Source organism: Podarcis tiliguerta, assembly GCF_965153285.1.
Source record: "Podarcis tiliguerta genome assembly, chromosome: Z".
NCBI classification, from domain to species: domain Eukaryota; kingdom Metazoa; phylum Chordata; class Lepidosauria; order Squamata; family Lacertidae; genus Podarcis; species Podarcis tiliguerta.
Window position 1 is genome coordinate 31,539,338 of NC_139553.1, and position 17,779 is coordinate 31,557,116.

General features: G+C 44.7%; 1 protein-coding gene across 6 annotated transcripts in view; it reads right to left on the reverse strand.

The window, feature by feature from the left end:
* Window positions 1-17,779, reverse strand: part of F8 (coagulation factor VIII) — an 81,838-nt gene that overhangs the window by 19,137 nt on the left and 44,922 nt on the right. For all 6 annotated transcript variants that reach the window (XM_083424187.1, XM_083424188.1, XM_083424186.1 and 3 more), the window contains 10 exons: window positions 17,502-17,676; window positions 15,160-15,253; window positions 13,079-13,290; window positions 11,479-11,629; window positions 10,564-10,773; window positions 6,330-9,036; window positions 5,246-5,411; window positions 3,664-3,876; window positions 1,472-1,700; window positions 15-197 (listed from right to left, as the gene is read on the reverse strand). In XM_083424187.1, the coding sequence (XP_083280313.1) occupies window positions 15-197; window positions 1,472-1,700; window positions 3,664-3,876; window positions 5,246-5,411; window positions 6,330-9,036; window positions 10,564-10,773; window positions 11,479-11,629; window positions 13,079-13,290; window positions 15,160-15,253; window positions 17,502-17,676 (4,340 nt within the window). The remainder of the gene's footprint in view (window positions 1-14; window positions 198-1,471; window positions 1,701-3,663; window positions 3,877-5,245; window positions 5,412-6,329; window positions 9,037-10,563; window positions 10,774-11,478; window positions 11,630-13,078; window positions 13,291-15,159; window positions 15,254-17,501; window positions 17,677-17,779) is intronic.

Below are 17,779 nucleotides of genomic sequence, written 5' to 3' on the forward strand. Positions count from 1 at the left end.
ATTTCATGGCTTACCAGGATAGAGGTTGTAGACTCCTAAGCGGTACTCCTGGGCCATTCGGATAGTAAAGACTTGCCCATGGAAGTGGACAGAGTGGATGTCTTTGGCACCACCCACATTCAACAGATACCACCGCACCCTCTGGTGCTGACCCATCACTAGTCCTGGTAGACTGTCTCTGACATAACCATTGATAGCTGGACAACAGAGAGAAGTAAAGAAGAAGGAAAATCAGAATGGGGAAAAGGAAGAGCAAAACCCTTATACAGTGGTGCCTCGCAAGACGAAAAGAATCCGTTCCAGGAGTCTCTTCATCTAGCGGTTTTTTCGTCTTGCGAAGCAACCCCATTAGCGGATTAGTGCTATTAGCGGTTTAGCGGCTATTAAAGGCTTAAGGGATTAGCGGATTAGCTGCTAAAAGGCTATTAGCAGCTTAGTGCCTTAGAAAAAGGGGGTGGGGAGCGAAAAAAAATCGCAGGAACTCGCAAGACATTTTCGTCTTGCGAAGCAAGCCGATAGGAAATTTGTTTTGCGAAGCACCTCCAAAACGGAAAACCCTTTCATCTAGCGGGTTTTCCGTCTTGCGAGGCATTCGTCTTGCGGGGCACCACTGTATATGCTGTTGTTTTCCATTGTTCTGATATATATACATTTGTTTTCATATGTAACAATTCTTATATAGTCAATTGTTTTCATATAAAACAAAACAAAGCGGTATATACAAAAACAGCAAATACCATATATCCCACACTAAAAAGCCCAATTCCCTATGTTCTGAAAATCCAAATAGGAGAGTTACATTGATTGCATAGGGAATCTCTGGATTCTGGGAGGAGAAAGTGCAGGGCAACAGCAGATGAAGGAAAACAGCACGCAGACAGGTAGAATTAAGGGATGCACAAGGGAATCACAATTCACATTAAGCGGGGGTATGGACAGGCCCTAAGAGCTCTGAATCAATTTTAATTGCACAACTTCCGAGTGGTGCAACAATAAAGCTGCTAGGACATTTGCAAAGCTAAGTAGTGTCTAGTATGGTTGCAGTGGGTTGGGCTAGATGACCCTGGGGGTCCCTCCAACTCTACGGTTCTATTATTTGTCTGCCCCAGCTGCAAGAAAACATGTCTGTCCCATATCGGTCCATATCAGTCCACCAAAGGCGCACTCTTCCATTCTCTTCCTAGACAGACAGATGCCAACACAATTCTATGAATCTGAATTTACTGGCATGTGATTGAAAATAGTGACAGTCAGGAAGAGCCATTAGGTGTTCCCCTCTGAAAAGGCTCCATCTTATACAGCCACCTTCTGCAGATCACACAGCAGAGGGACACAGAGCGGAGCTTCCATCAACGATTTGAGCAGATTTACCTGGGAGAAGGAAGGGATTTCCATCACATCTCTCCTTGCCCCAATGCCAATTATACTGGGAGCATGGAAAGAGATGAAGAGGTGGAAAGAAGGTTATTACCATAGAAAGAATTGCTTGCTTTAAAGGCAGGATCATCCGTCTGGATGTGGCAGGGATGCAGACAGTTCCTCTCAAGGTTCTCAGCAAAATACCAGCTCTTGGTCTCATCAAAGATGGTGAAGAGCAAGGAGAATTCCTGGACAGCCAGCTGCCTTCTGTATGCTGTGCTCAGTACTCCAGGCCGGCAGATAATCAGAGGTCCAACAAGACCAGAGTGTAGGTCTTTCTCCTAGAATTAAAAATTGAGGGCAGGTGGAAGTGAGGTATATCAGTTCCTGTACCCCAGCAGCACTGCAAATACGGAAATCACCAATATGGTGCTCTCCAAGACATTGCTGGACTACAATTCCCATCATCCCTGACCACTGGCTATGTTGGCTGGGGCTGATAGGGTGTTGGAGTCCAGCAATAACTGGATGGCATCATGTTGGCTACCCCCAGTTTAGAGTCATGTTCATGCCATGTCAACCTGGATTATGAGGCTAAGAAGCCTCACCTTTTAATGGGGATTAGACAGATTCCTGGAGAATAAAGCTTCCCCTCCTTTGTGACCAGTATACAGGGGATGTAAAAAAAAGAAAGAATTGCAAGCTAGCTACTTTTCTGTGGGCCTACTTACAAGCCTGGTATAAAAACTGAAAAAACTAAAGTCAGATCCAGTTATAACTATGCAAAGCTGATGTATATGAAGCTCTCATCCCTTCTCTTCCTTCCCTTTCTTTGCTCCCTTCCCTTTCTCTGCCACAATAGCACCTTCCATTTAATGGTTTCCCCAGATGGGCTGCAATCCTTACTATATATTAAGCAGGACAAGGCCACTTTCACATCAGATGTAATTTTCAAAGTCCTCCCTTTGCGCCCATGCCACTTAGAATGGGAGCATGGAAAGCAAAGGGGATGCTGATGGAAGTAACAAGGACATTTATGTCCTAGAGCCATCTGTGGCAAACTTCCTCAGATGTCTTAACTAAACAGATGAGGAGTTGCAGTTATGGAAAGGGAATCCCAAGGTGTCGCTCAGTGGGAGAGCACATGCTTTGCACACATGGCATTCCAGGTTCAAGCCAGGTAAGCCTGGGAAGGGCTTCTGCCTGAAATCTTGAAAAGCAACATTCTGTGACCTGACCAGGAATGGGGAAATCTGCTGGTTTTGATTTTCCCAGCCTTGAGTTTAGTTCTCTACATTTCCACATCAGTGTGTGTGTGTGTGTGTGTGTGCGCGCGCGAACTAAAATATATGCACTAAAATACTCATGAATATTATATAAAATGTCATCATGAATATTTATCAGTATTTTAGTGCAAATCTCCCCTAAAAAAACACATTTTGTTTGTAATTTTTGCCTAATACTGTATACACATTTTTGCAAAGCAATCTCCCCTGATATGATGCAGTTGTGCATGCTATTTTCACTAATATATGCATTTATATTTATGCTGGTATATGCATTTTTGCACACGTTACTTGGCTTGGCATTGCAAGATTTGGAGAAGTGCAAATTTGAAAAGTTGGCTGTGTTTCAGTTTGGATATTGTTTCAGAAAGTGCAATTTAAATTTGCATTTAAATCCATCTTTAAATGCAAACTGAATCTAATTTTTCCATCCCTAGCCATGACTAACCTCCTCTCTTGACAAGAGCACATGCAGACCTTCCCTCTGAGAGAACTTGGGGAACAAGAAAAAAAAAAAGCCTTTTCAAGTGTGGCCCCCTGCCTGCGGAATGCTCTTCCAAGTGAGGCCTGTGGCAGCCATTGACATCCTTTGGTGTTGCATTAAGACATTCCCCTTCAACTATGCATTGGATGGAATTTGATCCAGCTGAGTTTAATGCTGTTCTTGGTAAGTTCACCCCATCCCATAGAAGCTAGTGTTTTAATGTATTAATTTGGTTGCTTATATTTTGTTGGAGTTTTTTTTTTATGATGGTAGCTGTTTTTAACAATTTTGTATGTTTTCAAACTTGATCTAAGTTGCCTTGAGACAGCCATGTGTTAAATGACAATCAAATCAAATCATCAGTATGCAGATATAATTTGCTTGTTTTGCACATTAAGTTTCATCAGCTTGCAAGAAGAGACTTTGCTTTTTAATCTTTGCAAGGTGCCCGCTGTTAGGTCTGGCCAGCCCTCTTGTCATGGCCCATGAAATGCCCTGATACAAACAGCAGGAGAGCATGCATTACCCACTTACCAGGCTAATACTGGAGAAATATGCCCATGCCTTGCAGTCAAACTCATTGGCTGTAGGAACCATGTGTGACAACACCTTGATGGAATAATCTCGGACCTCGCCAGGCTGCACAGAGTCCTGGATGGGCTGCTCTACTTCCTCCCCATTTCCTTCATAGGGCAGCAGGTTAGAATGGAATGAATACGGGCGGGAAGCCAGATTCTTGAAAGTCACCTGGGTGAAGGGAGGGAAGAACAGGCGCAAAGAGGAGAGTTAACTTTTGGGAAGGGGGATAAAGAACAAAGACAACGCAAGCTGTTCTTTACTCTATTGGGGTCACCTTTTAAGCTGGAAGACAATACACCCAGTGCTGGCTTGGATTGGTGGGAGTTGTAGCCCAAAATGCCTGGAGGCCACCAGCTTGAGGAAGGCTGATCTGAGCCAAAACTACCAAGGTAACCCTGGGGGCCTAGCCCAGTTGGGCATATTACTGCCCCCCTCCCTAAATGGTCAGCTTTTTAAAAAAGTACCTTGCCCTTTTACATATGGATATATTGATGCACAAAGGCAGAAATCTGCCCAATCACTCACCAAGAAGAATTGTAATTAAATATCTTTTTTTAAAAAAAAGAAGTAATCTTACACAGGTAACTGTAATGATGCCCTGCCCCCCACCGCATCCATAGACCTTCTTCCTATACATGACCAGCCCAAGACTTTTTGCTGCTTTGGATGAAAGACAAGGTGATGTGTTTCCCCCCATCTCCCATTCCATATAGAAAAGCCAACTGAACTGGCAGCTGACACTGGAGATGAAAAAGTGTCCTGTTGGGCACCTGACAGTAGGCTAGCCTAGTGGCACGGGGCAGTTCATGTGGCACATATAGTTCTGCCATCCAAAGTTTTGTCTGCTGCCTCATTTTGCCTAATGGGTAGAGCTGACCCTGACTCCTTAACACAAAGTGTGCGGCTACTAACCTGTTATGGACAATCAAACTGGCTCGAGGTCTGAAGGAGCCCTGGGCTGTGTCCTTGTCTCTATCAGTGCAAAACTGCCAAGCGTCTCAGAAAAAAACGGGACATCCTGGTTTTTGGAGTGAGATTGTGGTGACCATTTTGGGTACTGCGCTCTCACCCTGGAAAAAGCACTTTTTCCAGGGCAAGATTGTGGCATGGTGTCATGTGACTCGACGTGGAGCACATCCTGGAAGTCATGCATCCCTGTTTTTAAAATGAAAATGTTGGACAGTATGTCAGTGGGATGCTGATCAGTGCCAAGTGGCTGGGTCTAGTTGCCATTTCAATTCTTCACAGAGCCCCAGAGCAAAGTTCTGCCAAGGGCATTGTAGGGAATTTAAGTGGCAAGCACTGGGCCCTTACTAGGTGGCTGGGGTCCTTGCAGTTGCCTAAGAATTCCAAGTGCTGACATCAGGCTTTTCTTACAATGATATATGAGCTGGACGTGATATGTAAGGTAAAATACAGACCTAAACAAATGGATTATGTAGAGGGGGGATAGACTATTTTTGTTTTTATAATCCCACTTTAAGTATGAGAGATGAGACCCTTAAGCTCTTCCCGTATTTCACATCAAGTGTCTCACCATGATGACATCATCAACCTGTGCTCGGATGTATGGTCCCAAGATGCCCAAGTGTTCTTCCAATTCTCCACGGACCTGTGGCTGAGTGAAAGAGCTGTCTAGGTACTCTCGGTAAACTACTTTCTTGTACTGCCTGGATGGCTTCTTCCAGCTGTTCTTCAGATCCCTGTGAAAACATAAGAGGGTGGTGTGATCAAGTACAGACTTTTTTTTGGAAGCGGCTGCAGATTAGCATTTCTATATGTAACTGCCTTGCAATCCAGCACCATCTAGGGCAGAGAAAGGGTGTTCTGCAACATTTATCCACCCTGTCACCTAATATTTCTTAAGTAGACCTTTATCTAGTCACTACCAGTCAGCTCCTCTTGTGATTTTTTTAAGGCACATATCATGGTTGCAACTTTCTGCTGTCCCAAAATCCAACAGACAGGTCACCATTTCACATATGTGCCCATGCACTGTGCAGCTCTAAGAAACACTGAGACAATATTTATACATACAGTAGGTCCCAGTTCAGGTCTTTAATCTGCTGTAAGGCTCAGGATGCGATCTTGGGTCATCACCATCTCTCAGCTTAACGGACCTTACAAAGCGGTTGTGAAAATTAACAAGTTGGGGAGGCGCTATGTATGCTGCCCTGTGCTGCTTGGTGGAAGGGTGGGATACAAATGTAATATTCAACTTTTTTTAAATTAAATGTTTTTAAAGCAGTACAAGGATGATTATGCGGAAACTACATCACCATTTCAGAAAGTTTCAATACAGCATCAGCCAAAAGCCTTTCCCTCTTCCTCCTCACATCACCTCTGATCTTTGGAGGTAAATGTTTGGAGGTAAAATCTCAGGAGCATCTCAAATAAGCTCACTGGTCTAGATCAGCCTTCCTCAGCCTTGGGACTCCAGATGTCATTGGACTACATCTCCCACCATCTCCAACCACTGGAACATACTGGCTAGGGATGATGGGAACTTATTCTAAGGTCAGCACAATCCTGGGACCCAACATGGGAAATGGCTGCTCTAGAGAGCATTGCGGCTTATGAATTTCTAGCCCCACAGTCCCCAAAAGCTGGGCAGAACTTACTTGTCTCTTAGATATGGTGAAGATGTATGGTTCCCATAATCCCACATCACCTCCACTGCAGCAATGAAGTACTGTCGGACTCTGCCATTGAAAGTACGTGGATCCTGGTCATCTTCCCCATATATATCAAATTCTTGCTTGTCCTCAGAATTGCTGTAATCATCATAGTCAGATGCTCGATTCAGAGTCTTTGAGGAGTTTGTCACCATAGATCCTTTGAGGTTGGTCGGTGCCATGGAGATATCCATATGGACCTTGGCTCCTGAGGTCCTACTCTCACCTTTGCTGAATCCATGCGCTGGGGCTCCAATTTCTTCTACTCTTTTCCTCCTTTCAAATTTTTGAATATTGCCACTTATGGAATGAACGTCCCCTCCTTCACTATGGATTTCCTTTTGTCTATCTGCTTCCTCCCACAGCTGCTCTTGAAAGGGAAGATTGACAGCTAGGTGACCTTGAGAGTCCAGATTGTTTTCTGCTGAGGCCCATCTTTCGGAATTTTCAGTCTTCTCCCTTTTTATTTCTGGATCACTGTGAGTCATAACAGGAACCTCTGGAGTTGCAGGAAGTCCAGCCTCATTTGTCTGACTGGTGGTCTTATGGAGAACAGAGCCAGCACCTTTGAGTTGTCCTCCTGCAAAGACGGTGGGGGCCAATCCAGGTTTGGCTTCCATACTACTGTGCCCAAGAGTTCTAGGATAACCAGAAATTGTGTCAGCTGCACCCCCTACATCCTCTACTTCATGAGACAAACTGGCTCCTCTCCAAGTCTGTTGGGAATAAGGAAGGTTCAGGGAGTGCGGGACTGGACTGGACTGGACTGAGGTGAAGAGAGAAGATGAAGCAGTTGTCTTGCCAAGTGTGGTTGCTTGTTGGTTTCTTGTAGCCACATCTGCCAAAGGTGCCTTTATTAAAGAAGCCTTGGCCTTATTGTTTAACTTGAAGAAGTTACCATTGAGCAAAGCCTGAGCTCTTTCTTCAGCTTTTCCAGAACTCTTCATTTCCCTTGCTGGTACAGCATGTCTTTCTTCCAACGTGGCCTGGTGTGATTTCAGAGACCTCTTTTCCAAGTGACCACCACATCCATGAGGACCCAGATGACAGGGCTGCAACCTCATCCCATCTGATGACTTTTCATGGCTCTGAATTTCTGGTTCTGGTTGTAGCTTTATCTCCCCCTTTCTTACAAACTCTTTAGAATTTGTGTCATTTCCCAGGTCAACTAGCTGTGATGGAGGTGACTCCCCTTGATGAAAAGCATCCTCTTTTTCTGATAAACTTGTTTTAGGAAGCAACAAACTACCCAGCAATCCATGGGAATTTGGGTTCCAGATTCTGTTTGCGGTGGCATCAACAATGAGCAAAGCTTTATTCTCTTTCCCCCCAAAATCCTTATTTTGGCTAGTTTCTTGGAAACCTTCTTGGAGTGCTGAGCTGTCTGGTCTTTGACTAGTGTGAAATGGATGTGTAGAGAATCTATCATTACTCTCCAGAATGTCATTAGTATAGTCAGAGGTCTCTAGAATATTTGGGTTGTTAGTCAATCTGTTTGGAGCCACTTGCTCACCATTCTGTGCAAATAAAGAAGCATGTTCCTTCAAATTACCTGGGCCTCTAGTAGCTGTGTCAACCATCTCTGTCTCATGACCCTGAAAACGCTTTGCTGGAGATGTTGTCTCATGTACTTTGTCATGAGAGGCTGTATGTGCACTATTTTTGCCATGAAGGAAGTCTTCACTTACAGATGTAAAAGGGCCTTGACTTCCTATAGTTGCAGTAGATATTTGCAGTCCTACTTTCTCATTCAATGTTGTATCTAGCATCAATGATACAGCATTATGCCCTTCAACTGTGTTAACTGTGTTTACATCTTCAAGCGAAGCTCTTTCAGAAAATCTGGAATCTGGATATACGTCATTTTGTTGTGTTAAATTACTGTCAGTTTTAAGAGGGAGTCTTTTCACATTCAAGGTCAGTCTTTCTGCAAGGCCCATCCCATCCTGCAACCCCTTTGACTGAATGCTGGTAACAGGGTCTTCAGGAATTGCCTCCACCTTTTCCGATGGAGGGGCTGAATGAGGCTTCATGATCTCCACTGCCTCCTGTTTATCTGATTTCTCTCGGACCATCCCAGCTCCTTCAAGTGGGCTGAATGTCCCAAAGGGAAGAGTCTCGTTACCCAGACTGGTTGCAGTTTCTAACACACTCTTATTAAGATGAAACTCTTTCCATGAGAGAGAAGAGTTTCCTGTGAAAGAATGCTGTTGGAAACTTTGCTTGAGCATAGTTGATGGTTCTTCTTCTGCTGGAAAGGCACCAGTGGGCTTAACAAGGTCATCTTGGGAAGAAGGTAAAGAAATGTTATCTTGATATAAGGACTCTCCAGGAGGCGATGGCAAGTCAGTAGGATTCTTTTTCTTGTTTAATTTAAAAAGCTTATTGGTTTCACGACAAGGAGCCAAATGGTGGTTGGTCTTCTGCATTTCATTTTCTGCATCTCCATGCTTCTTTAGGCAAGGCTGGACAGGCCTGTTTTTCCTGGGGAAGCCTCTTGGTTGCAAGACATTGGCTTCATTTAGTTCACCTTCTGGTATTAATTCATAAGAGTAATCATATTCCATTTCATTGGGGCATTTGGAAACAGTGAACGTGGCTCTCATTCCTTGCCTCCTGAAGTCTGGGTTCAAGCATCCCAATATCCATGTGCCTGTCTCAGGTAAAAGGATTGAAGGAAAAAATGAGATCATTATTGGCAATAAAGCACAGGGGCTTTCTCTCTTTCTGCTCGGTTAGGGGTACAACAACCAGAAGGGGTAAGACCAATAACACTCTCTCTCAAAATTCAAAATGTGTCGATGAATTCCAGGAGGCTGACTGCTGGGTTACCAGATCCCAACAGACAATGTGTAAACCTCTTTTACTGAGAACAGAGGCAGCCTGGGAAGGGACAGAGCAGACCCCACTATCCTACTGTATGCGTGAGACAATGGATAATAGGTAACATACCCAATGCCCTGCAGATGGAGTCTGACTTCCATCAGCTCCAGCCACACAGAGCCGGCCCACCCATGAGGCAGGGTGAAGCGCCCACCTCAGGTGGCAAAAGTGTAATAGGCAGTGCTCAGCCCACCTTATCACTTCCAGCAGAAGTGGCCAGAGGGAGGTGTTTCAGCGCCCACAGGTGGAGAAGCTTGAGTGGCAATGATTTATGGAATGCCCTAGCTGCTGCCAAGTTTGGTGAGAACTGGGGTGTTCCTATATGCCACATTACTGCTTGGCTCCCCTGCTCCCTGGGGTGGAGAAGCTGAGCAGCAATGCTTTGAGCAGTGCTCTGGCTCCCTCCAAATTTGGCTAGAGCCAGGGCATTCCTGCATGCTATATTGTTGCTTGGCCACTCAGCAGAGAAGCTGAGTGACAATGCTTTGTGGAATACCCCAGCTCTTGTCACGTTTGGCAAGAGCCAGGATGTTCTGGCAACAGAACTGGTGGTGAAATAGGACAGGATGCCTCTGTCAACCAGTATGGCCATTGGTCAGGAGTAGTGCGTACCTCTGAGTACCCCTTTAAAAATGCACTGGTCAGGAGATGATGTGAGATGTAGTCTAACAATGTCTGGAGGGTACAACGTTAGCTACGACTGCAATAGATCAAGAGAAGGAACTCTTAAGCCTCTTTAAATGAGTCCATCCTGCTTAGTCATCCTCACTTTAACTCTTCTTTCAAGGAAAACAAAGCAGGACAGACATTAAATAATGTTAAAGGTTAGAGAAGCTGAGTCACTTTTTCATGTCAAATGACTTCTGGTGCTTAGGAAGGGATCAGATTTGGCATACTGTCTTAAGTAGCACGGGATGCGGGTGGCGCTGTGGTCTAAACCACTGAGCCTAGGGCTTGCCGATCGGAAGGTTGGCAGTTTGAATCCCCACGATGGGGTGAGCTCCCATTGCTCGGTCCCAGCTCCTGCCAACCTAGCAGTTTGAAAGCACATCAAAGTGCAAGTAGACAAATAGGTACCACTCCAGCGGGAAGATATACAGTGTTTCAGTGTGCTGCTCTGGTTTCGCCAGAAGCGGCTTAGTCATGCTGGCCACATGATCCAGAAAAACTGTCTGCGGACAAACAGCTCCCTCAGCCAGTAAAGCGAGATGAGCACCGCAACCCCAGAGTCGTTCATGACTGGACTTAACTGTCAGGCGTCCCTTTACCTTTACCTTAAGTAGCACATCTAACTCACCTGGTTTCTCCATGGACATGAAGACAGTCTCTCCAGAGAGGGGAAAGAGTGTGAGGGTCTCTTCAAAGACTGTGTTGTGCTGAAAAGTATTCCCGGAGAAGAAGACGGACAGAAACTCAGTCTGGGAACCTACACTGAGGATGTACCAATACACAACTTTGTTTTGGCAAATCTTGAAGTGCAGATTATCAAAAACATAGCCATTTATACCTGTAAGAGAAGTGAGATGGGGAAAATGCCATGGACATCCAGGTCACAGGGTGGACTGAGGCCAAAAAAAGAGTTTCAAAAACAAACAGATGAGGATTAAAATAATAGAGTCCTGGAATCCCTAAAGACTATTTTAAAAGTAGCTGCTAGTTTTTGGAAAGCACATGGGTGGAGTAAGAGTGCTCAGTGCCTCCCTGCAACGCAACAATAGTGCATTAGTGGTGATTTTTTTTTCCTGCTTTATTAGATCTGCAAAACTTCCCCAATGAAATACTGCTGTTTGGAGGGGCCCATGTGCCACAAAAGTGGACAAAAAGAACAACGCAGAACATTTGCTGAATAAAAAGTAATGCAGAAAGTTACAGGATATTCACTGATTATAACTGAAGTAGTATGAGCACCCCAAAACTTCTAAAGGCACAGACAGGTACTGAAAGCGGGATTGTGTAAGGCTGCCGCAAATAGTATCATGAGCACAAATGATTATGAATGCACAATAAAAGAACTTCTGAAAGGGCCTGTGCTGAATGAAATTTAAGTGATGTAAATAGATCTCTCACAGCATGCTTAAGCTTGTATGTAGCTCTGTGTGTGTGTGTGTGTGTGTGTGTGTGTGTGTGTGTGTAGCTTTTCTGGGATAGGGATGCACCCTTCCCCCCCCTTTCCTCCCCCACCCCACACAGCTTTACTTCTGGGGCTACTTACTGTGCATAACGTTGGAAGCATAGAACTCAGGATCCTGGGGGTTGACATTGGCTGCATCAGAACAGGACTGGTTGATATTCTCCTCCAAGTACCAGCTGAGGTTTTCATCGAAGACAGAAAACAGAACAAATCTTGCTTCATCTGACATCATCTGGAAGAGCCACAAATGAAAGGGTTGAGGAGAGACAACAAGCATCACTGCTCAAGGTTTTTTGGATATGGAGATGAGATAGCAGGAGGGGAATATTCTTTCCACCTTGCTTCTTTGTTATCCGGTTCTAGCTTTCTTGCTAAAATGTGTGCCTTTGGGTGCCCAATTCTGAAGTGCTCCCCATGCAGACCTTTAAATCATTTCTCTGCAAACACCTCAGAGTTAAGCTGGAGTATCAGTAATTACAGCAATCAGCCAACTCTTTGGTTCCCATGTCAACTTGTCACCTCTACTATATCTAACAGTAAGCTGATACTGCTAAGCATGGCCTGGGTTGCCATTAAAAAAAAATGAATTGGGAAGAGATCTGGAGATCATCCAGTTCAAACACCCACTCACAAGTGGACAACCATGCAGAGCCTTGCCACAGTTATCCATGCCCTGGTAACATTCCATGTTAGTTTATTACATTATTAATTTGAAAATTATGCAGCTAGTCCATGACATAAGGGCCAGGTTGTTGGCCAGGGTTCATCTTACAGAACTCATTATTCTGCTATTTTGTAAAGTCTTCACTGACCTCTTGCTTTTTTTGGTTACAATTCAGAGGGATGGTCACCCATGGCTGCCTGTAAAGTACCTTTGCATGGTCTAATAGACACATAAGGCAGCAGCAACATCCCAGAAGCAAAGCCAGTTTGGGCTTGGCAGTGTCTGGTTGAAAGTCTCTGAGTAGATGAGGACCATCTCCTTTCCCCACTGGCATCGTCAGCTGCAATGCTAAGTCAAATTGTGGCTTTGCATGAACACTGTGAAGCTTCCCAGATGGGATATCACAGCCACAGAGTGATACTCCCCAGTCCTGCTGCTGCTATGCTAACCAAAGTCAGGCTTTGGTTTAGCATTACATATGATACTAGGCTTGTGGTTTGCCTCCCCCAGGAAAAACCATGACTAGTAAACCAAGAACAAACTTTAGTTTCAGCTTGTGGTTTGTCTCACAAACCATGAGTTCCAGGTTCAGGCAATATGCTAAGCCATGCCAAGAAATATCTTAGCCCCAAATAGCAATAACAGGACTGGAATAGGTGTGCTGCAGCAGCCTTAGTCTTTGCTCTGGGAACCTGCAAGTTTGCACATTCACGCTAAGCATAGTTTGCACTGAATCCAAACCAGATCACTGTAGCTCCCGCTTACTGGGTTTCACATGCTCTTACTCTCTCAAGCACATGGCTAAAACTCCCTTGGGAGGATAGGTGAAGGGAGGGGGGAATTTTAGGGGAAAGAAGTGAGCATGGAAAGAGTTACACACACACACACACAAATACACACACACAACTTCTTTACTCATAGCTAATACATTTGGGCTCTAATACACACAGTTACACATAACATGAAGTTGACCTCATGCTATTTTGTGAAGCTTTCTCCTAAGATACAAGGACCAACCTGATTCCCTCTCCGATCCATGGTCTCTTTGAAGCAGATCAGCAATGGTCCAATTAGCCCAGAGGCTAAATCCCGAGCAGGCTTGATAGAGCTGTAATAGTAGCGAGTCAGGCAGCGGGGATCTGAGTTGGTTGGGCCATCCTCAGGCATTATCTTCCACCTGTAGGTGAACACCTGGTTAGGTCGAATGGGCAAGAGCTTCATAACGTGATCTGGGAGGAAACAAACCGTAAGACCATTGTGTTACTGTATTTGCCACCAGCTTTTAAAAATCAAAAACTGGCTAAAGATGTACAGGGCAATCCTAACTGTGGTCAGCTCAGAAGTGATTCAATGGGGCTTACTACCATTATACCTGTCAATTTCAATTTCTCCCAGTTTTTCATTGTTCAGTCTTCTCCACAGTTCCACGTCATTTTGCAGGATTGTTTTCCTAATGTCCTCACACAAATCCATCAGCGTTTTAGTACTACTTTCTCCTGGCCTACACATTTTTGACTGCAATTTTACCTAATGCTTTGCAAAAACAATTTCCTCTCATATATGCATACAGCACTGTTTCTATTCCACCAAATAGACTGTTTCATCCACTGTTTCATCTTCCACCAAAAATGACATTATTTCTTTTGCTGTCTGTTGTGGCAAAATTACATACAAAATTCACGTAATTAATTGCGTAAGTCACAAAAATTATGTTATCATTACACGTTCTACCCCATTCATTTCAATGCAAAGGAAACAGAGGCAATTCCTGGTTTAGGCGTGTCTGAATGATGGGCGATCACACATACATGCCAAACCTGGAAGTAGCCCCAAAACACACTCCGCTGAAAGGCGTGGGGGACCAGAACGGAACCCTCATGCAAAAGGAGGATTGCCTGTACAAGGCAAATGAGAACATAATCAATGATGTATTATTTGCGGACTGAAAAGTGAATACTGATCCATTCTGGACATGGGACAAATAAGCAAGCACTAGCAATTTCCGCTCCCATTTTTGCTGTTAATAAAATCCTCTGACATCCCTACTGTTCTTTAAACAGGAGCTATACAGTGGTACCTCGGGTCAAGAACTTAATTCGTTCCGGAGGTCTGTTCTTAACCTGAAACTGTTCTTAACCTGAGGTACCACTTTAGCTAATGGGGCTTCCCACTGCCGCCATGCCGCTGCAGCATGATTTCTGTTCTCATCCTGAAGCAAAGTTCTTAACCCCAGGTACTATTTCTGGATTAGAAGTCTGTAACCTGAAGTGTCTGTAACCCGAGGTACCACCGTACTTAAGATTTGTTCTTGGCTATAGCTCGTGTTTAAGAAGGAGACAGCTTAGCCACAATCTCAAGTTCGGATGACACTCTAAGCTGCCATGTCCACTGACCTAAAAGGACTGGAGCGCCAGCACATTTGCATGGTCCTGGTAAGCTACAGTTTGGCTTACCGTGACACGCAAACCAGATTGGTACACCTCAGTCTCTTGCAGAAGAGGGCAAGCAGTAGCCTTTAGAAAGCCACATGGCAGCCTAGCAAAAGGAAAAAGGAAAGGAAACAAAAAGTGGGGCATTGGAAGGTAAAATACAGTGGAAAAGTCCTGCTAAGAATGGAGCATGACTAACAGCAGACAATGGTAAGCAGCAGCACTGAAGGCAGGCAGATTTCTAAAAGCAAGGTGGTGCATATTCTATGATGCTACACACGTACCAAAGTTAGGATTTCGTACCCTGCCAATCTTGTTTTTCAAAGACATGTCTACTCCTTAAGTGGAATACAAAGTAGGGCTTGAAAGCTGATGAGGAAACACCTGGTGATCTCTCAATTGAAAAGCAACTTGCATGAATTGTTTAAGATTGCTCCCCACCCCCATGATTAGCTGAAGCAGGATAAATAATTGACAAATATGCAAATATATGCATGGTTATTTTAATGTGTGTATGCTCATAGAGAACAAATAATTTCAGTTTTTCCTGGTGCTGTACGGCACAGTACTTTCCACAATAGTTTCATTAAAAAGAAAAAAAATACAGTATGCATGGCCATACCCCGCCCACTCTAAGAAATCTACTCCCATCTGCTGAACGAGTCTTACTTTTGCTGCTTCTCATGGGGTAAAAGGAAGTGACACTGGTGATGCCATGGGGGTAAATGTTGTACGGCCGGCTGGCTAGATTCTTGAACATAATCTGAAATGACAGTTTTCACATTTTAACCAGGATTTGTAGCCCTGCTGGAGCCCAAATGTCAGGTGTAACAATATATTTTATCAGAGCCTGTACACTGTTTAGAAGACTGGCAAGCTGGGAGAAAAGAACCACCCCAAATGTTTTGCTCTACATCCAGACTGATGAGTGAGTGTACTTAGCAGATAGCACTGGATGTCTTTGACACAAATCAATTCAGCCTCTGCCAATTTCTGTAAAAACTACCACAGACTACTGAAATGGTTGTGTCAACGAGCCCTGAATCTTCCCTGAGAATCCTGGGTTACATCTCAGGTTGAGACCAACTACATTTGTTCTGGGTATAAGCTTTCGTGTCTATGCGCCCATCCTGCATTTTTATAGTAGTTTCCAGAAAATGTATTTCTTACATAGATTGGTTCATTGTTAGGTTGATGGTGGGGTGAAAGTCACAAAATGTCTGGTGGAAGGTGTCCAGGGTCTGCTGACCATGTGTCCAGAAAATAAAAATACTGTCAGTGTATAGCAGGTACAAGAGAGGTTTGAAAGGGTAGGAGTTTAGGAAGCATTGTTCCAAATCTGCCATGAAGATGTTGGCATACTGTGGGGCCATGCGTGTGCCTATTGCTGTGCCGCTGATCTGAGAAAAACAACACCCCACCCTCCCACTATATATAAGGGTCTGGTGACTTCTCTTTCAGTGTATCTGAAGAAGTGTGCATGCACACGAAAGCTTATACCCAGAACAAACTTAGTTGGTTTCTAAGGTGCTACTGGACAATTTATTTAAAAAAAAAATATTTATTTCGACTGCGTCAGACCAACACTGCTACCTACCTGAATCTCAGATTGAGAACATGATTAGTAGAAATACAAAACAAATAGGGCAGTTACAATTTACAAATTAGCAAAAGATTCAAGAAGGAAAATGAATACTGAGCTACAACCCTCAAACAGTTTCCCAAGACAGAATAGATATACAGTGGTGCCTCGCAAGACGAAATTAATTCGTTCCGCGAGTTTTTTCGTTGTGCGAGTTTTTTCGTCTTGCGAAGCACCACTGCATTTAAACACTAACAACGGCGGGGAGGGGCGGGGAGAAGCAGGACAGCTGCCGCAGCCGGTACCTCAGACTCACCCGTGCGTTGTGGCCACCGCGCGACGCAGCTGCTGGAGGGCGGCGGGGCTCAGGAGCGCAACTCTGGCTGCAACGCTGGCTGCTGGCGGCAACGGCTCTCTGAGGGGAGCGTGAGAGGGGGGTGGGCAGCGGCACGAGGCAGCTGGAAGGTCGGCCGTCAGCTGGAAGGTCGGAGGGAGCCAGAGGAGCCGTCAGCCGGAAGGTGGGAGGGAGCTGGAGGAGTGGGGAAGCGAGCGTGCGTGCATGCAGTTACCGTCGCCATGACACGAGAGGCAGGGCCGTTTCGTCTAGCGAAGCAAGCCCTTAGGAAAATCCGTCTTGCAAAGCACCTCAGAAAACGAAAAACCCTTTCGTCTGGCTAGTTTTTCGTCTTCCGAGGCATTCGTCTTGCGGGGTACCACTGTATAAATAGTTAAGCCTTGAAACCTCGGGGCAGAATTGTCTTCAGCAGCACTGTTTTAAAATAATGAGTGTAGACCGTATGAGTTCATTCAGATGATCATTTAAAACTTGGTTTAGGTGATTGTAAAGAAGCTGCAGCAAGCCTCAGGCTTGTGTACTCCTACTCATCTCCTTGCTTCATATGTAAGATGAGGAGAGTGAAAGCTGTTGTTTTCGCATTAGAAAACAAGCCACGGTTCCACATCACATGTGAACTCAGGGAACTGTGGTTTGTTAGCCAAAGTTACTTACACAAGGTTACTCACACAAACCTTACTTTTCCTTTAGACCGCACCACAGGGTCTCCCATTTCTGCCCTATACATTTTTTAATTTCTAAAAGTTCTTACATAGTTCTTACACAGAATAACAGAATTGTAACATGAAACTGTGGTTTGGTCTAAAGGAAAAGTAAAAACTTTCACTCCCCTCGCAGATAAAGGAGGAGGAAAACAGAAGGAAAGTGTGTGAGCGTAAGACTTGCTGCAACTCACTGACAATCACCTAAGTCATAGTTAGGACTTAGGATGGTATGGGGGCAGGAGAAGGGTGTGGATGTGTGTGTGGGTGAATGACTGAGAAAGAAGGTGGGGCGAGAGAAAAAGAGACAAAGAGTGTGGGGTGGTATACTGATGATCACAAAGGGGTAGCTCTGACCTTTCTTATCTCTTACCATAAACTCATCACCAGTTTCTCCTTTAAGGACCGGCCCTAGAATCCCCATGTGGTCCGGTTTCGATGCCTTCCGCCTCTTGAAATTCGCATCCTCGTACTCCACGAACACGACTTTCTTATACTTGGAGCCAATTCTCTGAGGACCTTGTTCCAGAAACTGTTTGGCGTAAGCACTGCAGAAGAGAAGGGAGAAACATTCTGGGATGAGCTGGTGTTAGATCTGGAGAGGGCTATCATACTTTGGCCATCACATCTCAGGCACCTGAGACATGCACC